General features: G+C 41.1%; 1 protein-coding gene across 1 annotated transcript in view; it reads left to right on the top strand.

Annotated features, from left to right (window-relative positions):
• The window catches only part of LOC144525886 (titin-like), a 263,814-nt gene that overhangs the window by 28,947 nt on the left and 207,027 nt on the right, over positions 1-27,840 (top strand). Inside the window, 18 exon segments of the mRNA XM_078262949.1 lie at positions 251-514; positions 1,486-1,746; positions 2,375-2,635; positions 3,687-3,950; positions 4,898-5,158; positions 7,078-7,338; positions 7,766-8,026; positions 9,279-9,420; positions 10,432-10,600; positions 12,717-12,948; positions 14,268-14,552; positions 15,027-15,146; positions 15,712-15,900; positions 20,380-20,829; positions 21,108-21,587; positions 22,009-22,053; positions 22,676-26,299; positions 27,560-27,838. Coding sequence (XP_078119075.1) covers positions 251-514; positions 1,486-1,746; positions 2,375-2,635; positions 3,687-3,950; positions 4,898-5,158; positions 7,078-7,338; positions 7,766-8,026; positions 9,279-9,420; positions 10,432-10,600; positions 12,717-12,948; positions 14,268-14,552; positions 15,027-15,146; positions 15,712-15,900; positions 20,380-20,829; positions 21,108-21,587; positions 22,009-22,053; positions 22,676-26,299; positions 27,560-27,838 — 7,848 coding nt within the window.

The following is a 27,840-nucleotide window of genomic DNA, read 5'->3' as shown; positions in this document are numbered from 1 at the left end:
AATTAAGCTCTCCCCAAACCTTTTCAAAAAAGTCTTGCTTCCACCTTTGTATATTTATTTTATTTTTATCCAGAGAAAAAAATATTAATATTTGCCAAATGTAACACTTGGTCTGCTGGTCTTTTTTTTCTCAAAATAATGCAATAGATTTTTTTAGCATGCGAAAGAGACAACCTGAGACGTTTTTTTTAAAGGATTTACTATTCCAAAATGAAATATTACGAACAAAGGATTTCATCTTGTGTTTCAGCAATTGGCATCTTGATCCCACTGAAGGACATGAGTGCCGTTGAGGGCACCAAGGCCGTCCTGGAGACCAAGATCTCCGCTCAGGACATCACCTCAATCAAATGGTACCACAACGACAAACTGCTGGCGCCCAGCGACAGAGTCCAGATGGTTTCAAAGGGAGCCAAACAGCGTCTGGTCTTCAACCGGACCTACGCCTCTGATGAGGGACACTACAAACTGGTGGTTGGCCGAGCCGACACCAGCTGCAAATTTTCTGTTCAAAGTAAGTTGTCTGTTTTATTTGGATCCCCATTATCTTCAGCATAAGCTATAAGCTATTCTTCCTGGGGTCTTGCAGTCTGTGGCAATACAATTGACAACATCACATTAAACACAATACACACACATTAGACATTATGACACATTGCACAACATTTCACAAAATACAAGTCATATATTTACAAAATTACAGCTGACACAATTAATCAAAAACAAAGAAAAAAAGAAAAAGACATTACACTTCTCTTAATGAATCTATTTTTAAGGAATAAGTGATAACAAAAATGTTCTAATAAATATCCATAAGACCATAACATCCAAAAGACCCAAGAAGGTTAAACATACTTTAAGGAACTAGACAAGGAGACCAGTTGTCAGGTCTGAATTTTGTTATCTGCATAGAACTTCTGGCTGAAGTTGCAAGACAAGAAATGTATCTTAAAGGAGTAAAAGTTTGATCATAAATTGGCATTGTATGCCGATGACGTAATCATGTACATACAGAACTATACCGACTACACTTAGTATGCATGAGCTGCCAGCAGAAACAGGTCCATCTGGTGGACACTTTAATATTTGATGCAAAACAAATATGATTCCCTGGATTTTTACCGTTTATCGTAATGATATTAAAGACTAGAGTCTATACACAGATCCAATATCACGTAATTTAGCCCAGAAAAACTACTTTAAGTAAGTATATTTATGTTCTTTTCCCATTAAGATGTCGAACTAGATTAAAAAGAAAGTTCAACAATATCACACCCATACAGGGTTAGTGTTGTACAGATGTTAAAAAAAGAATATACATATTTTAACTCACTGGTATCGGATCAGTACCCGGTATCGGCCTATACCCAAGTTCATGTATCGGAAAGGAAAAAATGGAAAATGGAAGGAAGAATGGAATGGAACGTATCTATGAAAGACTAGTCGTAATTAGTTAAATGTCCTAACTCTTGTTCCATTTCTCAGCTGTCCAGATCGTGAACCCAATAAAGGACAAGCAGTGCTCCGAGTCTGAGAACGTCACATTTGAAGTAGAGGTTTCTCACCCGGGCATTGATGCCTTCTGGACCTTCAAGAGGCAGCTGCTCAAAGCCAGCGCCAAGTACAAGATGGAGTCCAAGAACAAGCGCCACACCTTGACTATCATGAACACAATGAAGGACGAAGAGGGCGAGTACATGTTTGCCGCTGGTGAGAAGATGTGCACTGCTACATTAACCGTATCAGGTAAGCCGAGCTACGTTTTTTAAATTAATTTTTTTGATTTAAATTGATTTTCATTTGAATGATTAGATATCGGTTCATAAAACCCATAATCACATTTTTGTCTCTATTAGTTCGAAACTAAAAGACCTGAAGAAATCCATTGGTACCAACCAGTCATGCTAGCTTGGAAAGATGGTTAAATGGCGCTTCAAAGATAGGCTACATTTTTGCGAGGGAAAAACTAACATGGACATTTTAAAAGGGGCTCCCTCCGTCACCTCTAGATATCTGAATGAAATGTCACTCAATACTCGCTGACTGTCTGTAGAGTTGCACTTTAGTGTTCATGTAAAATAATTACATTAATGTAACTGATTCATTGTAGACATTGATATTTTAATAATGCAGCAGGATAGAGGGGACCTTGTACAATTGTAGAATCTTTTCATCAAAGCCAAATTGGTTTTGCAACATTGAATTGAATTGAAAATCCAATCGGAAAACTATTCCAATCAGGAACTTGAGAATCGGAATCGATTCGGGAAATGGCCATACCCAGTCCAAAAACAATGGTTTCCATCCAAAGTTAACACATTGTAGTGCTGACCGGATGAAGCGTTAACTGACTGGATCTATCTACTGTCACCAGGTGGCGCTATCAAGAAACCCCTGCATGATTTGGTGGTGGCCGACTCCCAGACCTCCCTGCTGGAGTGTGAAGTCGCCAACCCCACCGCCGAGGGCAAGTGGCTGAAAGACGGCCAACCTGTGGACTTCAACGAGAACACGCTGAGCGAGGTGAAGGGTGCCGTCAGACGCCTCATCATCATGATCACCAAAGTCACTGACGTCGGAGAGTACACCTACCAGGTCGCCACGTCCAAGACCTCAGCCATGCTGAGAGTCGAGGGTAAGCCCGGACACAAACCCAGCACAGCTGGTTTACATTTATATTGAAGAGTCATTGAAGAACAGATATATCGACTAAGATACATTGACCAAATATCTGGTAAACAAGCTTAGTTATAGTGTTTGATTTCAATACAAACATGATGTATTTATTTTGTTTCATATTTATTCTTTTTATCTGCCCAAGATATTCCTCATTATCAGTGTTTTGATTTATTTTGTAAAAAAAAAAAAAGAGTGCTTAGGGACCGTTTACAAACTGCAACACCGAAAAAAGATACAAAAATATTTATTAATTTAATGATTAAGTGAGGTAGTGTCTCCAAACTTACCTCAATTATAACTTACTTTTAAAAAATAAGCATATGCCTATTTTTGAAAATATTGTTGTATCTCTTTTTGGTGTTGTAGTTTGTAGACGGTCCCTAAATCTTGCCGTCTCAACACCCAAACTAAACAGAGCTGAATTAGTACAGCTTTTATGCATTTCTTTCACATCTACTGCAGTCAGATTCCCTGTGTTCCCTCAGAAGGAATCACTGCACATGGGGAGCACTGGTAATGACATCTCGAACATGTTAAGAGACTAAAAGCACGTTTAAAACCTGCCCCGTTTCAGCCTCCTGGGTGCTAATGCTAGCAGGAGGATAACACGGTGTAGGCAACACCGATTGGTTTAGTTTTTCTCGCTACTGACAGCACTCCACATTTACAGACAACAGACCTACGGGGGGGAATAGACCGGAGTTCTCCTTTAAGAACAGAGGAAAAAATGGTGTGGTGTTTATATGTGCCTTTATCATTTTAAGTGTTATTTGTACAAATAAATGTAATGTGTAAATACGGTATATACTACATTAAATCTTATGTCTTGGACACAGCATATTTTCAAAAATTTTAGGAGTATTTCTTCAAAGTTCTTAAAGGAAAATTGAGATTTACCTCATTCAAATTTGTTTTGCTGGCAAATATCCGTCCCTAGCAATTGCTCATCACTAACACACGGATTAACAAACTCCAGATTAACGACAATGTTTGTTTTGTCCCGACAGCTGTGAAGATCAAGAAGACCCTGAAGAACCTGAATGTGGTCCAGACTCAGGATGCCTTGTTCAGCCTGGAGCTGACCCATGAGGACGTGCGAGGAGCGCAGTGGATCAAGAACGGTGTTGAGATCCAGCCCAGTAATAAATATGAGATCACTATTGAAGGCACAGTCCACAGCCTGAAAATCAAGACCTGCAGCACACAGGACGAGTCTGTTTACTCTTTCAAACTAGGAAAACTGTCTGCAAGCGGCAGGCTGAACGTTGAAAGTAAGCAACCACTGATTTTTCCAGAAGTACAGTTCCAAAGATATAATGTAACTGTGTCCATGTTTGGACAGCATTCGAGGGTAGGCTATTGGCAATATGTGGACACCAGGGGCGTCGGACTGGGGGGAAAAAAGGGTACTGAGTACCCAAGGCCCTCATCTGAGGAGGGCCCAAAAATATGCTAGAATTAATAGCTGTGGATGCGGGGAGTGGCCCATAGAAAATGCCTTTCTAAATGGCCCATTTGGCCAATTTTGTGACACATCCGGTCTGACGTAGTTTCCGGCCTTTTCGCAGTACTTTTCCTGGGCGATCGCCCCCGAAGAGCAAATAGAATTAATAAATTAATAATAACACATCTAAGAATATACGTGTGAATTTTCATATATGTACATGGACATTTACACGTCTAATTAGTGTACGAAAGTGACTTTTCTGAGAGAAAGCAGTAAGAAGGCTTGGGCGATGCTCAGGTGGAGGTATAACTTTACATTCAAAGTGGAAATGAAGAAGTTTTTACTGCATTATTGGGAGTTGTTGAAGCATTAAACATTTATTGTGAAGAACAGAAGTACTGTCCCGGATGTGTTGACAGCATTGATGTTCATTTGAGCCTCTTGTTAATACAGTTAACACCCCGAAAAACCAGCAGCGCCCAGGGAGATAGATAGGGGTACAAGTATGCAGCTTATTCACCGGTGATCGCTTCATTTAGTCGGCTCTTGTAAAGACAAAGCTAAGTTAAATGGTTAAAATGATATTCTGTTAGAAAGGTCAGAAGTTATGTTTTATATTTTGACACCATTAAAGTAACTGAAAAATTACAAGATCATTTATATTCACAGAATAACAGACATTCTGATAGAACGTAAGCCAAAAAGTGTCCGAGCAAAGATACAGATCCGGTACACAATAAATTGTAAAACTGTAAAATATTTTCTCTGCAGCCATCAAGATCCTGAAGAAGCCAAAGGATGTGACATCACTGTTGGGTGCAACTGCCGTATTCGAGCTGGGCATCTCCGAGGACGACATCCCCGTGAAATGGATGTTCAACAACGTCGAGCTGAAGCCAGACGCGAACTACAGGATGCTCTCTGAGAAGAAGACCCACAAACTGACTGTCCAGGACGTGGACAGCAGCAAAGAGGGACAGTACACCGCTGTGGTGGGCCACCTCCAGTGCAGTGCTCGCCTCACGGTCGAGTGTAAGTGTTTAGCATAGGACGGCACATTAGCAGTCTTTGAAAATACAATACATAAACAAGAATTGGGGCTGCTCCATTATGGAAAAAAATCATAATCACGAATACTTTGGTCAGTATTGTAATCAGGATTATGTAACAGGATTCCAAAACGTGCAAAAATGTGCAAAATAATCATTTTTCTCAATTATTCACTGATTGAATCGATATTGAATCAAATCAGAAATTAAATTGAATCTGGACAATCTGATTTGGAATCAAATTGATTCAGGAAATCAGTGGTGATACCAAGCCCTAATGCTAATCTTAAAATGATAGTGCAGGGAACATACTCTTTGTAAAACACCAACATGTCTCTTTCACTTACAGCAGAGATCTTCAACAGTTTTGAAAGTTATGTCTTTACATGAATCCAACATATTATTTGCAATACAAAAAACAGCCTATTTGTTAATAAACCCACATTGATGACAGGCTTACTGGCCTATGGGTAAGGTAGTCACTGAGGTAGTCACACACAGTTACAGTTCATCCTAAGGATGTTTAACATTAAAACATGATTTATGAAATCATACCAACAAACATTATTTGAAAAGATTAGTATTCTATGCACTATAAAGGTTTGTATAAAGGCTTGAGGCCGCCCACACGTTATTGTAGGTCCAACCTGATCTCACAGAATTCCATGAAATGAACACGGCCCCTTAACTCAAAATCTGTGACAGTTTCACGGAATCGCCGAAAATTCCGTTATGGGCCCATGGAAGAATTCCTTGATATGAACACGGCCCCTTAAGTTAAGGAGAGGTCATGGGTGGGCTCACGTTTCCATGACACGCGTGACAACAACGGGATGGTTGGGTTTAGATAAAGAAGAACGGGACAGTTGGGTTTAGATAAAGAAGAACGGGACAGTTGGGTTTAGATAAAGAAGAACGGGACAGTTGGGTTTAGGTAAAGAAGAACAGGACAGTTGGGTTTAGGTAAAGAAGAACGGGACAGTTGGGTTTAGATAAAGAAGAACGGGACAGTTGGGTTTAGATAAAGAAGAACGGGACAGTTGGGTTTAGATAAAGAAGAACGGGACAGTTGGGTTTAGATAAAGAAGAACAGGACAGTTGGGTTTAGGTAAAGAAGAATGGGACGGTTGGGTTTAGGTAAAGAAGAACAGGACAGTTGGGTTTAGGTAAAGAAGAACAGGACAGTTGGGTTTAGGTAAAGAAGAACAGGATAGTTGGGTTCAGGTGAAAAAGAATGGGACGGTTGGGTTTAGATAAATAAGAACGGGATGCGGGACAACAACGGGACGGTTGGGTTTAGGTAAAGAAGAACGGGACAGTTGGGTTTAGGTAAAGAAGAATGGGACAGTTGGGTTTAGGAAATGTGACACGCGTGACACGATCCCTGGTCTCCTGGTGAAAGTCCTGTGTTGTTTGACCCATCCACCCCCCCAACCAACCTCCCAATGCAGATTTTCGGGCTTTCATACTACTCACTAGTAGTCGCTCCTAATGCTACGTGATCTTCTCATTGACTTTACATTGGCATTGGTTCCCGTGGTGGCCACATGGAATTTTCACCCATTCCGTGCCACCACCACGTAATGCGCTGTTAACAGTTCGTGATCATTTCACAGAAGTCTGTGAGACCAGGCTGTGCAGGTCCAGTATAATATTCAACCTAATTTTATACCATATCCTGTATGTAGAAGGGGGTCCCTGCTCTGTCTCTCTTTAGTTAAGTGGTCCTTGGTTTAAGAAAACCTTGAAGACTCCTGACTTATAGCATATACATTGTACTGACCCTTTTATAAACAGTCTATGGTTCTGGCCCATCTCATTCAGTTTCACGAAGAAGACATCCTCAAAGTACAGTATGTTCATATTTGGATGAATTTTCAATGCTGACATTTTCTCCTGCAGCCCTGCGAGTCACCAAACCGCTGAAGAGCGTGAGCGTCCCAGAGACCCATGTGGCCACGTTCGAGTGTGAAGTGTCCCACTTCAACGTGCCGTCCACCTGGCTGAAGGACGGCGTGGAGATCGAGATGAGCGAGAAGTTCAGGATCGTGGTTCAGGGGAAACTCCACCAGCTGAAGATCATGAACACCAGCAGGGACGACTCGGCCGAGTACACCTTCGTCTGCGGGAACGACCGAGTCTCTGCAACGCTCACCGTTAACCGTAAGCTTAGTTGCTTACTTTTCCGTAGTTTCAGAAACGTTGATTATATTATAGAGTCTGTCCTTCCCTGAAAAACGGCCACATATGTCGTTTCTGCCAGCAGCAATTCTGACCTGTATTTAGGTTTGAAGTGGCGGCGCCCTCTAGTGGCCGTAGTAGTTTTGACAGGAGCAGATATGTAAAAATGTACCATCTCTTTGCTGTAATTCCTTTAGATCTTCACAGTGCACACACGTACCCATGCACACACACACTCACACACACACACACGCACACATGCACACACACACACAGACACAGACACACACACACACACACACACACACACACACACACACACACACACCACACGCACACACACACACTATACTATAGGACGTCTGTAAGTTTCAGTAAACTCACCGCCAGCTTTGTTGTTGTTTTCCAGCCATCATTATCACGACGATGTTGCAGAACCTGGACGCTCAGGCGAAAGACACGGTCACATTCGAGGTGAACATCAACTATGAGGGAATCACGTACAAATGGCTGAAGAATGGTGTGGAGATCCGATCCACGGACAGATGCCAGGCTCGCTGCAAACAGCTGACTCACACTCTGAGCATCAGGAACGTTCACTTTGGAGACAGCGCCGAGTACACCTTCATGGCCGGCTCTGCAGTCACTACAGCTAAACTCTACGTCGAGGGTAAGACTTGTTCGCTCTGCTTTGGTCTCCACAAACTCCAGACATACCCTTCTCATCTCCGTGCGTGTTGTAAATCTGTCTGACGCCCCCACCGCTAGCCTAGCTTAGCACAGATCCTGGAGGTAACCGGCTCCATCTAGCCTAGCTTAGCACAGATCCTGGAGGTAACCGGCTCCATCTAGCCTAGCTTAGCACAGATCCTGGAGGTAACTGGCTCCATCTAGCCTAGCTTAGCACAGATCCTGGAGGTAACTGGCTCCATCTAGCCTAGCTTAGCACAGATCCTGGAGGTAACTGGCTCCATCTAGCCTAGCTTAGCACAGATCCTGGAGGTAACTGGCTCCATCTAGCCTAGCTTAGCACAGATCCTGGAGGTAACCGGCTCCACCTAGCCTAGCTTAGCACAGATCCTGGAGGTAACTGGCTCCATCTAGCCTAGCTTAGCACAGATCCTGGAGGTAACTGGCTCCATCTAGCCTACTGCTCCCAATAAGTGACAAAATAACGCTGTGATTTGTTGTGATTTGTATAGTCACAGGGTGTACAAATAACAAGGTCACATGACACACAGCCATCTTCTAACCGTCTACATACTGGGAACTATATTCTCAGAAGGTGAAGCACTGCTACTTCTGCTACTTGGGCGGAGGGATTTGCTCGCAGCACGAGAAGCCCCGTGGTGAGGAGCAGAGAGTTCACTCAGAGTTGGAGTAATATCACTCCGCCCAAGTAGGTAGATTATAAAGACAGTCGCTTTCTCGTATACAGGCGGCGGCCGTCTTGGGAGCTTCTGTCTTTTTAAACTATCTTTTTAATAAACTGCCTCCACACTTACAAAAGTTCTTCGGTTAACATTTAGGGACCCTTATTATGCTACCGTTGAAGTGTGGTGATATTTTGAGCCTTTTTAGTGGTATAATAAGCGATTTGTTTTTACTTTCCCTGTCCCCCGAATACTAGCATTGTAGGCTAATCAGCGGTCCGCGCTAGCTTGTTTCAAGCTCCAAACACATTGGATTAGCATGAAAACATGTCCCAGAGAGAGTCCACATCTGTTATTAACCCCTAGGTTGGTTTTGCGTCGGAATTGTCCTTTAAGAACACCTGAATAAACTGCAGGACACCTAGAATCTCCAAAATTAAACCACTGAACCACAGAAAACTTTCTAAAAGAGGCTAAAAACTCCGTACAGTCGGGTGTTAATTCTTTCCCATTTTTAAATGAATTTCTGTGTGTTTTCTGCCGCTGCAGCCCGCGTGGTTGAATTCACTAAACACCTGAAGGACCTGAAGATCACGGAGAAGAAGAGAGCGACTTTCGAATGTGAAGTTTCTGAACCGAACATCCAGGTGATGTGGATGAAGGACGGCCAGGAACTGGAGATGTCCGACAGGTACGGTAACTCATATTCAGTGGTGGAAGAAGGATCCAGTTCATAATCAAACATCAGATTTATAAACTACATGTGTTCTGTGTGCAGAAATCTGAATGTGTAAAGTAACTAGTAACTAAAGTAACTAGTAACTAAAGCTGGAACAGATGAATGTGGCGGAGTAACTAAAGTAACTAGTAACTAAAGTAACTAGTAACTAAAGCTGGAACAGATGAATGGAGCGGAGTAACTAAAGTAACTAGTAACTAAAGTAACTAGTAACTAAAGTAACTAGTAACTAAAGCTGTAACAGATGAATGTAGCGGAGTAACTAAAGTAACTAGTAACTAAAGTAACTAGTAACTAAAGCTGGAACAGATAAATGTAGTGGAGTAACTAAAGTAACTAGTAACTAAAGCTGGAACAGATGAATGTAGTGGAGTAACTAAAGTAACTAGTAACTAAAGCTGGAACAGATGAATGTAGTGGAGTAACTAAAGTAACTAGTAACTAAAGTAACTAGTAACTAAAGTAACTAGTAACTAAAGTAACTAGTAACTAAAGTAACTAGTAACTAAAGCTGTAACAGATGAATGTAGCGGAGTAACTAAAGTAACTAGTAACTAAAGCTGGAACAGATGAATGGAGCGGAGTAACTAAAGTAACTAGTAACTAAAGCTGGAACAGATGAATGTAGTGGAGTAACTAAAGTAACTAGTAACTAAAGCTGGAACAGATGAATGTAGTGGAGTAACTAAAGTAACTAGTAACTAAAGCTGGAACAGATAAATGTAGTGGAGTAAAAAGTACAATATTTCTCTCTGAAATGTAGTGGAGTAGAAGTAGAAAGTGACATGAAAAGAAAAGACTCAAGTAAAGTACAAGTACCTCAACATATGGTACTGAAGTACAGTGCTGGAGTAAATGTACTTAGTTACATTCCACTACTGCGATGCAGATTAGTATTGTAGTTATACAAACATCCAGAAATCTCTTGAGTAAGTTTCCGTTGCCTTGTGTTTTTCCCTGCAGATATAAAATGAGTGCCGATAAGTTCGTGCACCATCTGACCGTGCCGTCGGTGCGCCTGTCAGACGCCGGAGAGTACACGGCGGTGGCCGGGTCCAGCATGTCCAAGGCCCAGCTGGTCGTTCTGGGGCGGGACGTCAGGATCTCCGAGCCCGCTAGCAGGGACATCTCTGTGAGTTAATATCTTCATCTACGTTTAATGGTTTTGCTTTCATCATTTGACGCGACCCGACCCGAACGAAGATTGGATGAATATTTAGAGAAAAAAGTGTCAAATATTTTGATAAAAAATGTCAAATATTTTTTATAAAAAAAGTCAAATATTTTGATAAAAAAGTCAAATATTTTGATTAAAAAATGTCAAATATTTTGAGAAAAAAAAGTCAAATATTTAGAGAAAAAAGTCAAATATTTTTGATAAAAAAAGTCAAATATTTTGATAAAAAAAGTCAAATATTTTGATAAAAAAAGTCAAATATTTTGATGAAAAAAGTCAAATGATAACAAAAGTCAAACATTTTGATAAAAAAGTCAAATATTTTGATAAAAAAGTCAAATATTTTGATTAAAAAATGTCAAATATTTTGAGAAAAAAATGTCAAATATTTTGAGAAAAAAAGTCAAATATTTTGAGAAAAAATGTCAAATATTTTGAGAAAAAAAGTCAAATATTTTGATTAAAAAATGTCAAATATTTTTTAAAAAAAAGTCAAATATTTTGAGAAAAAAGTCAAATATTTTGAGAAAAAAAGTCAAATATGTTGAGAAAAAAAGTCAGATATTTTGATAAAAAATGTCAAATATTTTGAGAAAAAAATGTCAAATATTTTGAGAAAAAAAGTCAGATATTTTGATAAAAAATGTCAAATATTTTGAGAAAAAGATGTCAAATATTTTGAGAAAAAAATGTCAAATATTTTGAGTAAAAAAAGTCAAATATTTTGATAAAAAAAGTCAAATATTTTTGATAAAAAATGTCAAATATTTTGATAAAAAATGTCAAATATTTTGATAAAAAGTCAAATATTTTGATAACAAAAATGTCAAATATTTTGATAAAAAAGTCAAATATTTTGATAAAAAAAGTCAAATATTTTTGATAAAAAAGTCAAATTTTGATAAAAAAGTCAAATATTTTGATAAAAAAAAAGTCAAATATGTTGAGAAAAAAAAGTGCCAAATATTTTGATTAAAAAAAAGTCAAATATTTTTTTATAAAAAAGTCAAATATTTTTTATAAAAAAAAGTCAAATATTTTGATTAAAAAATGTCAAATATTTTGAGAAAAAAATGTCAAATATTTTGAGAAAAAAAGTCAAATATTTTGAGAAAAAAAGTCAAATATTTTGAGAAAAAAAGTCAAATATGTTGAGAAAAAATGTCAGATATTTTGAGAAAAAGATGTCAAATATGTTGAGAAAAAAAAGTGCCAAATATTTTGATTAAAAAGTCAAATATTTTTTATAAAAAAGTCAAATATTTTGATAAAAAAAGTCTAATATTTTGATAAAAAAAAGTCAAATATTTAGAGAAAAAGTCAAATATTTAGAGAAAAAAAAGTCAAATATTTTGATTAAAAAAAGTCAAATATTTTGATAACAAATGTCAAATATTTTGATAAAAAAGTCAAATATTTTGATAAAAAAAAGTCAAATATGTTGAGAAAAAAGTGCCAAATATTTTGATAAAAAAAGTCAAATATTTTTTATAAAAAAAGTCAAACATTTTGATAAAAAAAGTCAAATATTTTGAGAAAAAAAGTCAAATATTTTGAGAAAAAAATGTCAAATTTTTTAGATTTATTTTATTTTATTTTAAACTCGTCTATGTTGAGAAAAAATGTCAAATATTTTGAGAAAAAAAGTCAAATATTTTGAGAAAAAATGTCAAATATTTTGAGAGAAAAATGTCAAATATTTTGAGAAAAAATTGTCAAATATTTTGAGAAAAAAAAGTCAAATATTTTGAGAAAAAAATGTCAAATATTTTGAGAAAAAAAGTCAAACATTTTGATAAAAAAAGTCAAATATGTTGAGAAAAAAAGTCAGATATTTTGAGAAGAAATGTCAAATATTTTGAGAAAAAGATGTCAAATATTTTGAGAGAAAAAAGTCAAACATTTTGATAAAAAAAGTCAAATATTTTGAGAAAAAAAGTCAAATATTTTGAGAAGAAATGTCAAATTTTTTTAAATTTATTTTTAAATATTCGGGGAAAAAATGTCAACTTTTTGAGAAAAAATTTCAAATGTGAGGGGAAAAACTCACCCCCCATTGGTGTTTCTGAAGGTTGTTGAGAAGCAGAGAGCCACCTTTGAGTTCGAGGTGAACGAGGACGACGTGGATGCTCGCTGGCTGAGGAACGGCGTGGAGATCCAGATCTCGGCGGAGGAGAGGTTCTCCTACGTCTGCATCCGCAAGCTGCACCGCCTCACCGTGTCGGAGACGTACCGCAGCGATGCCGGAGAGTACACCTTCCTCGCCGGCAAGAACAGGAGCACCATGAACCTTCACGTCAGACGTAAGACACCTGCGGATCACCTTTCTGTTCATTTAACAGTTTAGAGATCTATAGAGACAGAGCTCATTTAAGTCCCGCCCCCATCCCTCCTCTCTCCGTTGACTTGTATAGAGCTCAACAGTGACCACCCACTTTTTTAATGGCTCTGGTTCCGGAAAGCGTTTCCCCCATTCAATTATTTCATTGACATTTCGAAAATTGCTGATATAAAGACTTGTAAGTGTGTAACCATGCCAACCAGCTACGAGATGAATAGTGAGCATAAAACATTTGATTTGGCGCAAAAAAAACATTTTGAAAACTGCAAAAAGGCCAAAGGTCCGAGACCGTGTAAAGAAACTATCAGAGACTTCAATGGTAGAAGCTCGCTCTAGCCGTTCACGGTTTCGAGGGTACCGTAAACGTTTCTATGGTAACAGAGACTTGGACCAATCAGAGATGTTGCTGATACGCTTAGTATTGTGGGTAGTGTAGTGGGTCATGTTGTTCTTAAAACAAGGTTCATTTCATACAGACTTTTAGCTTCTACAGGAGCAGAAACTTCCGTTTCACAACCACGTAGCTCGGGGTCAGTCTACCTCGGATGGTGTAGACATTATGGGATGGTGTAGACATTATGGGATGGTGTAGACATTATGGGATGGTTTAACATTATGGGATGGTCTAGACATTATGGGATGGTCTAGACATTATGGGATGGTTTAGACATTATGGGATGGTTTAACATTATGGGATGGTGTAGACATTATGGGATGGTCTAGACATTATGGGATGGTGTAGACATTATGGGATGGTGAAGACATTATGGGATGGCTTAGATATTATGAGATGGTTGAGACATTATGACTGATAATCGAAACCCTTATGGAGAAAATTAATGGGATTATAACCGGCTGTGGGCGGGACTGTTGAGGTCTATTGTGTGAAGGTTTCCTCCTCTTCTATTCTGTCTGCTAGCAAACAACAGAAAGATGTCTAGAAGCTGCTGTGTGCTGATATTCACAACCAACAGGGTCAAGAACCCAGAACTTAAAAAAACAATTAGCGTGACGTTACATATGTTAGCTTAAAGATACAGTAGGTAAGCCTAATAAAACTAACTTTCTGTCATATTTGTCAGACATAACGTTAGCTTAGTGTCTTCCCATTCTCTCTGCTGATTCCTCACGTCTGTTTCTACTTTTGTGTTTGTTAACATGAAAGCACTGCAGAACTTTGTTTCAGTTAGCCATTAGGGACAGAACTGTTTAAGGTTTAAGGTTTTTTTGATCGTGAGGTGTGAAAACCTTGACTAACCTTCCCCTGCTGTGTGTGTTCAGTGCCGGAGCCTCCGCAGATCGTTCGCCACATGCAGCCCCAGACGGCGATGTCCGGCAGATCAGTTCGCTTCTCGGTGCAGGTGAGCGGCCTCCCGGAGCCGCAGGTGTCCTGGTACAAAGACTCCCAGGCTCTGTCTACCAGCTACAAGTGCAAGTTCCTCCACGACGGAGACGAGCACACGCTGCTGCTGCTGGAAGTCTTCCCCGAGGACGCCGCTGTCTACAGCTGCGAGGCCAAGAACGACTACGGAGAGGCAGCAAGCTCCGCTGCTCTCACTGTGGAAGGTACGGGTTAGCACATTTATCACGCCGAGGTATCGACACACACTCAAAAATGGAGGTATGAGACAAGAACATTTTGGTACTTCTATTTTTAAGTGTGTGCATTTGAACGGCCAACGGTTTCCCTGTTTAGGCTTTTGTTCAAAAGTGTGAAGCTCAGATTAATTTCAAAGACATGCGTCAATGTGTGAACGTTTTGTTTACCATCACATACATTTCTTTGCTGAAATTACGTTTGGATAAATTTGATATGTTTGAGTCACGGCAGGCAAGTTATTTCATATTATTATCGGTGAAATAATAAGTATGTGTCATTAGAGAGCCAAAAAGGAATAGAAATTTGACGGATTTCGTCGATGAAAATGTGATCCTTGACTTTAACCTTTCTTAAGTTTAAGTCCAGTGGAAAGAACACTGAGTGTAAAAGACAGAAAGTTTGTTTTGTCATATGAACTTGATTATGTTTTTGTCTTCCAGTTCCAGAGGTGGCTGAAACCGTGGCTCGGGTCTCTGCTCCGGTCCTGATCGCTCCCATGCGGGACATCCTGGTCTCCGAGGGAAACCCGGCCCAGTTCCAGTGCTCCGTCTCTGGGGAAGGTAGCGACCACTGCTCACTTTATTCTGGTTTCAAAAATAAATACTGTTACATTTCACCGTCCAGTTCTTTAGATACGAGGTCTGTGATCGACTGAAGAAGTTCTGAAGTCCAGTTCAGACCGATGATTCTGGCCGAGCCGAGTGTAAACTTTCTTCTCCGAAAGTCAACTGTCATTTTGAAGTTAATTGAGTTTTACGGACGTCACGTTACGTCCTCATTTTAGCACTTTTACGTGACTCAGTTTCAGCCAATCCCAGATGTTCTTCTAACCCTAACTAAGTATTTATGTTGCCTAAACTTAACCATTTCAGTTTCACGTTTACAACGTCTGGTTTGCTGCGCGTCTCCACTTCCTGTTCAGACCAAAGAGTCGTGCTAAACTTTTTGTCTCTTTGGAAGTCTCGGGTCTACAGCGTTCTCACAGCTGCCAGTTTTTACTAATGAGACGGATGAAACCTTTTTACTAATCACGGAGTTCTGAGAGTCTGTGTGGCCCTGGTAATTACGTAATAAAGTGTGTTTGAGATGATCCTGACTGTAAAAACACTCTGTGTGTGTCTCCAGATTTGCAGATTTCCTGGTTCTGTGGCGACAGAGAGATCAGACAGTCAGACATCTTCAGGATGTCTCATTACGGTCAAACCTGCCAGTTGGAGATCTCCAGAGCTCTCCCGAACCACGAAGGAGAGTACTCATGTGCTGCCTCTAACTCGGCAGGAATGGTGACGTGTTCTGCGACTCTGAACATCGACGGTGAGTAACTCAGGATGTTCACGTGACGCTCAGAAAAAAAATGTCGCTGTCAGATGGTACGCATTGCACGCGCTTCAAAAAAGTCATACTCAGAGCTTCTCTGCAGGCATGTTTTAAACTAGAGACGGCGCCATGTCTCCACTTCCTCCCGCAGTACAAAATGAAACAAAAATCTCCCCCTACGAGCCAAAAGTCAACTGTCATTTTGATTGTCCTAAAGAATCCAGAAAAAATGTCAAAAATGTCTTGAAAAGAGTCATAGTATAGTCTGTTGGATAATTGACAGTATAGTCTGTTGAAAATCAGTGTCTGTGTCCACAACAGGCAGCTACAGATGCCGCCCACAAAGAGCCTGGGTCTGTCCCAGGTTTCTGCCTAAAGGGAGTTTATCCTCGCAACTGAAGTTGTTGGTTGGGGAGTGTGGTCTAGACCTACTCTATCGGTAAAGTGTCCTGAGATAACTCCTGTTGTGATCTGACACTGTAAAGAAACTGAATTGTTAATTAAAAAATCGTAAATTTTTTTTTTTTTAAATTTCACGGTATAGCATGTCAAAAGATTGTCTTAAAAAAGTCCAAAACATGTCGTAAAAAGTCATAAATATACCTCGGATAAATACCTGGGGGAGTTTGTGTTCCATGTGAAGGCAAAAGTCAAACGTAATTTTGAAATTATCCAAATTTGGGGGTATTGGCTAAAAAACAAGGACGCAACATGACGTCCCAGATGTTTTCTAATAGTATACATATACAACTTAATTAATTCAGTTTCCCATTTACGACGCGTTTAAAGGTGCTGTAGGTCGGACTGTGAAGATCCAGGACTTAGCCAAAAAATCTGAACATCAACAACTTCTCAGTCCCTCCCCCCTTTCTGCTGAAGCCCAAAACGGTCTCCTAAGCCCCTCCCCCCACAAGGGAGAATGAATGCGTGTGCATGAGCAGTGATTGACACGCAGTTAGACACCCCCCCCGGCCCTGATTGGTGCATCTGGACAGTTAGACACCCCCCCCTGGCCCTGATTGGTGCATCTGAACAGTTAGACACCTCCCCTGGCCCTGATTGGTCCATCTGAACAGTTAGACACCCCCCCCCTGGCCCTGATTGGTCCATCTGAACAGTTAGACACCCCCCCCCTGGCCCTGATTGGTCCATCTGAACAGTTAGACACCCCCTGGCCCTGATTATTGCATCTGAACAGTTAGACACCCCCCCTGGCCCTGATTGGTGCATCTCAACAGTTAGACACCCCCCCGGCCCTGATTGGTGCATCTGAACAGTTAGACACCCTCCTGGCCCTGATTGGTCCATCTGAACAGTTAGACACCCCCCTGGCCCTGATTGGTCCATCTGAACAGTTAGACACCCCCCCTGGCCCTGATTGGTCCATCTGACCAGGGCTCCAGGCTGTAGGTGGAGCCAGAGGAGCTGATTATTTTAATGACCTGCTTCCTGTAGTTCTACTGGAACATAGGGTCAGTTTCAGCAGATATGACAGAAAGGGAGTTTAGACAGTTAAACTTGCAGTCTGGTTGGCCGTTGCGTCTCCACTTCCTCCCACAAAGCCAAAACCTCAGGGTTGTAGTGATCGGGAAAATGTTTTATTTTGATAAAATAAAAAAGCTTTATTACAAGAAAAATTTTGATAATTTTGAGGAAAAAAAATTTAACATTTTTACAAACAAAGTCAAAACATTTCTTCAAAAAAAGTTGGGTTATTCTGAGAAAAAAGTTGAAATATTTTGATGAACAAAGTCGGAACATTTTTACAAAAAGTTGGAACATTTTATCCAAGCCCCGCCCATACACCCGCCTGACCAATCGCGAGTCGATCCCAGCTGTCAATGATGAGGTTTCATCCCGTTTTTATAGCATCAAATAACAAATAAAAACCAAACTTATTTGAAAAATGAACACTTGATATAACATCAGCGTGATCACAACTAAAATGACAGAAACCATCTTTGGGAAACATTTATTTAACGTGTACTTGTTGATGTTTTAGTTTGGCTTCACTTGCACAGTTTATGCATCAAACGCTGCTCCGGATGCTCTGATTTTCAGCTAAACATCTGACATCTTGAAGTCTGTTTCCATTTAGAAACTAAATCTGAAACTCTCTGTTAGCATGGTAGCTAACCAATGCCCAAGTTGTCGAGAACTAGGGCCGGGTATCGCCAATAATTTTCTAAATTGATTACATTTCCATCAGGTTAGGGAAATGTCAGTTCCAATCCCAGTTTATCTTGGATATAAAAGAGAACTTCTGCTGTAAACTGTCCAAACAAGAAGCAACCCTCAGATATTTAAATCCAAAAAGTTAGTTTAAAGTACTCTTTACTCACACATCCATGGTGAAAATGCAGATATTAAAAGATCCATTTCTGGGTTTTATTCATCGATATCAAGCACTCAAACAAAGATCCATTTTAACCGGAGAAAACATTATGTTGACCCTTCCCTATCGAGAACTAATCAGCGAAGTATAGTACTTATTTGACTACAAGATTATGGGCTCGTACCGATGTTTGATTTAATTTAAATTTGATCAATCAGAGCATCCTTATCTGTCCAGACAGATGTGCTTAAAGTCTCCTCCTTCCCTCCAGAAAACATTATGCTTCACACTTACTTGTTTAATATAAAATTAAGCTTGTATTGGCACAAAACAATAACTGTTAAGGCTGCATGGTTCATCAGGGGGAAGTGGCAAGGTTTCAGGCATGTGTGTTTTTCGTTCTGCTGCTGGTCGCACAAAAGATTTTAAATGACAGCATTTTGAGAAATCGTCTTGTTTTCTGTATTTTCAAGAGCGAATTACGTGGTGTCGACACGTGTTAACATGCTGGCACCAGGTAATGCTGTGGTCGGGGTCATTTCATGTATTATATTAAACATGTCCTACCTCTTCTTGTCGTACAGTATAATGATCTTCTCATCTGACTCTGGCTGAAACAGCAAACAAGACTATTTCTAGTATTAAAGCTTATTCAACAACATTGACTACATTTACATGCACATAATATTCAGTTTTTTGCCCTTATTCTGAAAAAGACGATATTCCGACTAAGCTGTTTCCACAGCTAATGAAAGAGAATATTCCTCTAATATTCCCGTTTACATGTATCTATGTTTAACAGGATGTTTCCAAACCAACCAGCCTTGCAAACTGTCGGCCGGTTGGTTTGTGAACAGTAACAGTAACCAGTAACTTTTGTACCACAAGCCATAAAAGCCTTAAATCAGTCAATAAGCTAGATTTCCAGCTGGCCTGGTCATACCCAAGGGTGTATAGTGTATTGTAGTGTGTGATGTATGTTCTTCATGTTATGTCTGTTGGTGTCTGATGTAGGGACTATTTGTTGTGCTGCAAACCCAACTGCCCCACGGGGACAACAAAGTTATCTACTACTACTACTACTACCATAGCAACGCACAGAGCTGACCGTACGCCATAAACAGGCGAGAGGCCGTAAACTGGGCGTAAACTGCTGTAAAAACCCTGATTGAGACGCAGATTCTAAATGCGCTGTATAGATGTTGAAAGAATTCCAAAATGCTATATTCAGAAAAAGGTTTTATTGTGAATATCCAAACAGAATATGTTGTTTACATCAATTATATCAAATTAGGAATATTTTCATATTCAGAATAATAGTGTAATATTGGTGTGCATATAAACATACTCATTGTTGATGTGCCTCAAATTATCAACCATGTTTTTTTTAAATCAAAACTTAGTCACAGCCAGAGACATGCTGGTTATTGTTGGGCTACTGTATGAATCTAAAGAGACCCTATTCTATCGCTACAGACATGTCAACAAGATCTTTGTTCAACCAGCCAGTTCAGCCTACACAAAGTCTTTCATATTTTCATTTTGATGACATGACAAACAGTTAAACTAACTGTAGTTAATGGTTTCTGTGAGCATGCAGGCCACATATATTTTAAATCAGCTCGTAGCCTTTGGCTGCTTCTGTTTTCTGACACCCTTACTGTAAGCGCAGGTGATAGCGTGAGAGCTTACCTGTTTCTCTTACGTTTCTTTGCATGACTGTTTTCTCTTCTGTCTTACACGAATAACGGCAGGGACGTCTTTATTCTGAGACTCAAATCTTTATTTCAGAGGAATGCAGCATGCTCAAAACAGAGCTGAACTTTGGAAAATCTAGTTTTCCGGGTTCCTCATGCTCGAGCACAGACATAATAAATCAATAGCTGTTTTATTTTTTATTTTATTTTGAAGTTTGGCTCCAGTCAAGCTTGCATGATTGACACAGGAAACCAGCCACTGTCCGCTCTCCCCCTGATCATGAGATCCTCAACGCTCCACTCCAATCAAGCTGTGACCTGAAGAAATCACAGCCACAATGATGTGTTGACCTAATTATTCTACTCTTTCTTACTGCCCAGATGAAAAAGCCTTAGCTAGTGGGACTGATGCTATGCTAAGTCAAAGACTGGAAGCTCGGACAGAGAGTTTCAGCTCTCTGTCGGCGGGACAAACCACCCGCAGTGTTGAGTTTACCGAGACGGTCTCTGAGAGTTCCTCCGTGTCTTGGAGGACGGTTGAGATTCAGATGGAAATGGAGACGGAGATGCAGAGCGTAAGCTCGGTGGAGAGCATTTTTGATACCAAACTCTCAGCCAGCCCCAAACTGCTGATGGAAATGAGCGACGTCCAGGTGCAAAGCGGCGAGATGGCTGAGTTCAGCTGCTCGTTCGACGGGCAACCATTCACCGGGGTGGTATGGGATCATAACGGCCGGAGTGTGGCAGACACAGAGAGGGTGAAAAGCTCTCAGATTGGGGGATTGTTGTCCCTGGTCATCAAAGGTGTTGGCGTGGCGGACCAAGGTCGGTACTGCTGCACCGCCAGCAACCAACACGGCCATAACTGCTCCTCTGCCCAGCTCACTGTTGAAGGTGGTTAATCTTTGTTTTTTTTATCATCTGGTCCATTTAAAGTCTCCACCTGCTCTTCCTGCTTCGTCCCCTCCCCTCATTATTTAATATTTCCTCTTAGCCTGTAACCCGTTAGACTGTAATAGAATAACTCGCTTTCTAATCTAGTTTATTCTCTTCCTGCTGTTTCAAGCTTTGCCACGCTAACCTCATCCATCCATCCTACTAATCCTCTTTAGTGTTTCCAGCCTTATAAACTCTGACCCCTAATTACTCTCCCTAACTTTATTCTCACCCAGCTAAAGAAGCGAATATCAAAGCAGAAACCCCAATCCCTTCCGATTCTCTGCGTAAAGTGTCTCAGACGGACAGGGATGCCGCTAGAGATCCCCCCGACCCAGACAAGCAGGAGGCGGTGGAAAAGCCGGGACCATTGCCTCCATCTTCCCAGAGACCGTACAGCCTCATCAGCCACCTGTATTTCCCGGACATTGTGCCTCATGACAAGCGAGGGCGGCGCCTCTCCAGCTGCCCCGAGTTCTTGATCAAACTGCCCCCAGAGCTGCTGATCAGAAACAGAAACATAGACAGCGACAGTGGCTCGTTGTATTGCGTTATGAAGGGGCTTCCCACTCCATTTGTCCTTTGGCTTTACAACCGGTTGAATGTTGACGATTCTGTGTCTTACTCTGTGAAACATGACGGCCCCCTGTGCTGTGTAAATGGGGGCTCTTACACTTGCAAAAATGTCAACTCAGCCGGAGAAGATGTGATGAAAGGTTGGCAACTGCATGCTTTTGGTCCTGCTCGCTCGGGCTTTTTTTGGTTTGGCCCACCACTCATTCACACTGCTTTCCTACACACTTCTTCACACGGTGGCACCACGTCTTCCTCAACAAGGTTGTAACTACTGTGTTTAGCAGAGGTCGCTGACCTTTGGGTCCTGCTTTACTGACTAAAACACGAAAAAAAAAAAGACACTCATATCACTGAGCATTTCCCACAAAAGCCAGACGTGCTGCACATGCACACTAAAGACCAAAAGGAAGCATGCAAGAATTTCAGTTTATATAAAAAAAAGAAAAAAACGGATGATATGGATGCACGACGTGTCACTTATTCTAACAGTCTTGCACCATATGAGACTTTATGTGCAGTTCTGAGAGTGTTTTTGATTTGTAAATGTTTGTGTCTTTACAGTAACTGCAGTGGAGCACGATCTTAGGACAAAGGAGGAAGTGAAAGGTAAATATTGTGTCATGTGAGCAGGGAAGTCTTTGTCCGTGACGTAGAAATGTTTATGTCTTATCAAAAATCGTATGTTTATTGTTTTGACTTTGTCTTCATGTTGCACTGGTAAAAATGTTTGTTTTTTTAAATTACTATACAATGATCTTTCACCATCTTCCAGATAATCGTTTGCTTCTTAATCCATTGCACATTTTTATACTTTTTATACTTGTAAATTTGGGATGTAACGTAATTTGAAGTAGATTGGCTAAAACATGCAAAACAATACAGTTCTTTGATTTACCTTGCAGTCAAAAATAAGTAACTACTCAACTGTTTTCTGCTGTCTTTTGTTGAAAAACAAAAACAAAGTTACTCGTTAAAATATTATTTTAAGAAGCAAAAAATTGGAGCAATGGTATGATTAAGAAACACCTTTGAAAAATACTTTCCACCACGTGGACTTTTTATATGTTGTAAAGGAGACTGTTATGAGTAACATTTGTCAGATTTTCTGTTGCATTTTGTTGAAGATTCGCCGTTTTTTGTCACACAAAGTGCTTGTTCTATGACTGCAGCTGATTGTATTGTGGTTGGAGTGTCTCACTTTACTTTAAATTGTGATTATCCCACTCAGCCTTCACTAGCTCAACCGTCACAGTGGAAGAGGAAACCCAGGAGTCGTACTACACTGGCATAAAGTTAGCCGATAAGACCAGAACACTTGAACTTAAGCCAGATTCCAAACGCTACTCCAGCACTTTGGCAAAGAAAAAAGAAAAACCAGTTTTCCTCAGCGAACTTTCTCCGGCAGCTGTGACTGTTGGAGAAACTGCAATGTTTACCGTCACGGTTTCTGGTTTCCCAAAGCCTGCTGTTCAGTGGTTCCACAACGGGCAAACTATAACAAGTTCGTCCGTGTACACGTTTGTTCAGGAGCGAGACGAGTATAGCTTGGTCATTACCAAAGTTCGAAGGGAGTTTGAAGGAGAGTACTCGTGTACTGTCAGCAATAGATTCGGCCAGTCGACTTGCACTTCTTATTTGCATGTTCAGGTGAAGGAGCCAGAAAAGGAGGAACAAGTTGACAGGAAAACATTTGTACCAAGTGGCAAACCACCAGAATTCACTAAAACTATAGAGTCTCTTCAGTTGTCTGAGGGGGGTCAGGCTTTCTTCAGGTACATTGTAACCGGAGATCCTCTCCCTGAGGTTCAGTGGCACAAAGGCAGCGTACACATTCAGCCGAGTGGGTTCTGCATCACTGTGAACAACCCAGACGGATCAGGCTTTATTAATATTAAGAGTGTCAAACAAGAGCACAGCGGCGTCTACACCTGCAAGGCCTCCAACCAATACGGGGAAGCCTCTTGCGCCGCAGAGCTGCTGGTGCTCCGTGAAAAAGTTCAGGAAAAGAAACTAAAAGGTTTGCAAATATCCATGACTGAACAAACCACAGAATCCAGATTATACCAGGAAAGAACTCTGTCTGATCAGATGATTTATACTATTAGCACTGAAGACCGGCGGATTATTCCCAGCGAGGAGGTGGGAACCCTCAGAGAGCTCGATATCTCTGCTGCCACCCTTCACCGAGAGCAGCTTACCCACCAGGCCGCCGTACTGCAGTCTCATGAAATACAGGAGAGGGTTTCTTTGGCTCCCACTCTTCCACCTCAGGTCTCCGCTGTTCCTGTGAAACAGCTTCACATGGCGACTTTCTTGTCTTCCGTTCAGGAGAGACAAAAGATCACTGAGCAGCACTCCGAACGGATTCTCAGCCCTGAGATCATAGAACTCAAATTAGCCAAAGAGCAGCCGTCGAAACTCATGTCTGCCACATCTGAAGAATTCCTCCCACTTACTACGGTGAGAGCCGAGGCCTTAACGGACCTGGCCACAGAGCATGTGAAGACTTTAAAGGAACCGAGGCAGCTTGTAACTAGTCACCAAGTAGAGCCCAATCTGCCCATCCTTGATGAAACTTTAGGCGTCACCCACAGGCCAGAGGAAGAGAGGAGTTTCAGAGTCACAGAGGGGGTAAAGATTTTATACTCAGCTCAGTCTACAGGGCAACTGCCACTCACAGAAAGACACTCTGAGCCTTTGCCAGATTTAGATGCAGTCACTAAACTATTGGTTGAGAAAGAGCAAGCTAAGCCAGTGGTAGCATCGGTGAGTGAAACTAGACTGGTTTTATCCAAGGAGCAGACATTTGAAAGGCACAGACCAGAGCAGGAGAGTATCACTCCACACAAAGATGTGGTCTACAAGTCAGCTATAGCTGCTGAAGAAAAGTTTGAACTTCAAGGTGAACAGACAGGACAGTTATCAGGGATAGCTTCTTCTGTGTGTCTGCAGCCTCAGAAAGAAGGCGAAAGAATTCTGAATCTTCAGGTTATCAGTGATCAGGATGTTTTGCAATCTGAGGGTAGGTTCAGCAGCGAAAAGCCATCTACAGAGCAGGCGGCAGCAAGGACGAGTCCAACTTTGTTGTATTCAGTGACTCAAGAAGAGCAAAGAACTGCAATTTGCGAGGCAACCTTAGAGTTCACAGCAAAGACAGATGCCACATCCGTTCAGCCGAAGAAAGAGTTACCACCAAAAAAATACCTCCAGTCAATTCATTCTTTTTCGGTGTTACCAAAGGAAGGAATACTTACGATCACCAAACCCGACGAGCAGATGGCAATGCAGAAACAGGAAAAGGCTAGAAGGCATGCAGCTTCCTCAGAGGAGAGAAGGGAGATCACAGCAGAGTATCACAAAGATCTTGATGTGTCGGTGACCGGGTTTCAGTCACAGCTTCGAACTGAGCCCAGGCCTTCGAGCATCCTCACAGTCTCCTCCCAGCCAATGCAGCTGCCGAAGGAGACCCCTTTTGTTAGCGAAGTCAAGCAGCAGCGAGCCCTAGTCCAGAAAGAGGACAACTGGAATATCATGCATTCTTTGAACGTCACAGACACTCACAGCCTTGAGGAAGGTCACACTAATAGCCTTAAAACTAATGAGAAATTCAAGCCTGAGATGAAAATTGAGCCTAAGATACCTAAAAAAACTATTTTTATAGAGGAGAAAGCAGTTGCCACGGAAAGCTGTACTGTCTTAGAAGCCGCTGAGCAGGACTTTGCAGTCCAGATCCAGGAGGGCCAGTCGGTGCGACAGTCGGTGTTGCTTGAAGAAAAGCAGGTCATTATGGGAGAGAAGTCAAGTGAGATACATAAATCTGAGGGCTCGACCGTCAGCGTCCTGACGCAGCCTAAAGGAGTTCTGTTTGTTCACGAGTCTCTTGACACTCTGACTCTACCTAAAGAACTTAACTTTGTCATTCAGATTCCCAAACCTTCGAGCTTGAATGTACGATGTCAGCTCAGAGACGCTCTTCAGTCGGCTGTGGCCAGTGATCAACCGGTGTTACTAGCCGATGTTGTAGGAAGGTTAGAGGCAGTGGAGGTACAGGAAGTGAAGGTTCAGAGAGAGCCCAAACGAGCAGCATCTACATACCTGATTACTACTCCAGGCGCCCCCATGGAGATCACGCTGTCTTTTGAAGGGGAATACCCTCAGACAGCTGACCTCAGGTCTGAACTCCAGGTAGCTTTGCATGCGATGGTTTTCCAGGAGCAGCAAAGTCTTACAGCAGAGCAACCGGACGCCATGCAGATTGACAAGCCTCAAAAAGCGCTGGTTCTCTCAGCACCCTCCAAAGAGGTATTGTCATCTGTGGTAGACACCATGATGGTTGCAGAGAGTGCAGTTGGGTTTCCTCCTGCTTTATCTCAGTCTGCAGCTGTCAAAACTGAAGCCAGGGCTTCATTCCAAAGTGCAACCGTTAAGAGTCGATCTGAGATTCATGAGTCCAGGCAGGTGATTCAAGTTCCTGTCGAACAACGTGTGGACATTTTTGTCCACAAAGAAAGCAGAGAGGAGTTTCTATCAGAGGCAATCATGATCAGCGAGTCCTCTGACAGTCTGGTAGATTATCCTGTTGTCATTGATAATCTGGAAGACATTTGCGCTGAGGAAAACAGCAAGGCCAAATTTACAGCCAACATAAAGTATGTCACCAAAGTCAATTGGTTTTTCAATGGCCAATTGGTGGAATCTGGCAAAGAGTTCAAGTGTTCCAAAGACCACGACACATACACACTAGTTATCAACAAAGTTGTCAAGGAGAAGCATCAAGGAGAGTATGTCTGTGAGGCTGAGAATGAAGCCGGCAGGACTACAACATCTTCAAGACTCACTGTGGTCTCGAAAGGTTTGATGATGGGCAATTATTTGATATCATCATCAACTAACTTCACACAGTGAATTTCCATTCAGTTCTGTTGTCTGCAAACTTCAAACATAACTCAAACCTTGTATGAACTTGGGACAGTATTTATGAGTTGAATGCCCACGAAATCCTTTAAAAGAATGAAACTGAAAACACAAGGCCTCTTACTATAAGGCTTCTTTGGGCATTTTCCCAAGTAATTTGGATGTTTGAGGTTTTAATCAGACAGCAGTGACATCCTCACTTTTCCTTTAAGCACATCCATTCCTCCACATGCATATCACCCCCATATGATATAACCAACCATTAGTCCTTCCAATGAATCACCTTTGACTAGAGATGTTCCCTACCATTTTTTTCCTTTCTGATACCTGATCTTGCGTATTGGCCGATACAGGGTACGGAATGTGAAGAGGGCTGGGTATCGCCAATTATTTCCAAATCAATTTGATTCACAAAGCCCGATTTGATTACATTTCTGATTAGATATCAGTCAGGTTAGCAAAATTTAAGTTACAATACCAATTCAACTTGGATATAAAAGAGAAGAGAGATTCTCAGAGAACTTCAGCTGTAAATTGTACAAGCAAGAAGCAACCCTCCAGGTTAATGTTTACATTAAGAACTGAGCCCCAAAAAGTTAGCTTAAAGGACGTTTTACTTCTACATCCATGGTGAAAAGGCAGATATCAAAAGATCCATTTATGGATATGATATGATTGATATAATTGTTCTTATGACTGGCTCAGGTTTGAGAGAATGAATGCCAGAGACATTTTTTCTATCTACTTTGACAGTCATAACGGAAAAAAAACATTCATAATATACTTTAAAGTATACTTCTTCGGTCTAAATTACGTGGTATCGGATCGGTGCATGGACTTAGACACACACTTGCTGATACAGATACCAGTTTTTTAGGCCGTATCGGAGGCATTTCCGATGCTGGTATCAGTATTGAAAAACTCTACCTTTGAGTTCATATCTTGAAACACCCATCAGTTCTCATTCGTGGACCATTCCTCTTTGCATGCTTTCTCTCCTTTTCTTATCGGAGAATCACTTTCATCACATCTTCAACCCAAACCTAATACCATTTTTCTTCTCTACAGTCACAACCAGATAACTTTGTTTGTCACTTTCCATCCCAGGTTCACTACATCACCACCTCCACCTTTTTGCTTCCATTTCAACTGCTTCTGTTTACTTACGTTTTTTTTCTCTTTCTTTCCAAAAACACAGTGAAACCTGTGTTCAGGCACAGAATTGTCCCTGTGGAGATCAACATTGGCAACCCTGCCAAGTTTGAATGTGAAACTGAGGACGCTCCGAATGTGAGCTTCAAGTGGTTCAAAGATGGACACCAAATCAAAGAGAGTGATAAATACAGGATTATCAGTCGCTTCAGTACTTCTACTCTGGAGCTTCTGAACCCAAACAAGGACGATAGCGGTGAATACACCTGCAAGGCATCCAATCAGCATGGTGGTGATGAATGTTCTGCCTCTCTCATTGTGACAGGT

This window comes from Sander vitreus, chromosome 11 (assembly GCF_031162955.1).
Source record: "Sander vitreus isolate 19-12246 chromosome 11, sanVit1, whole genome shotgun sequence".
NCBI lineage: Eukaryota > Metazoa > Chordata > Actinopteri > Perciformes > Percidae > Sander > Sander vitreus.
This window is presented reverse-complemented; position numbering and strand designations above follow the sequence as displayed.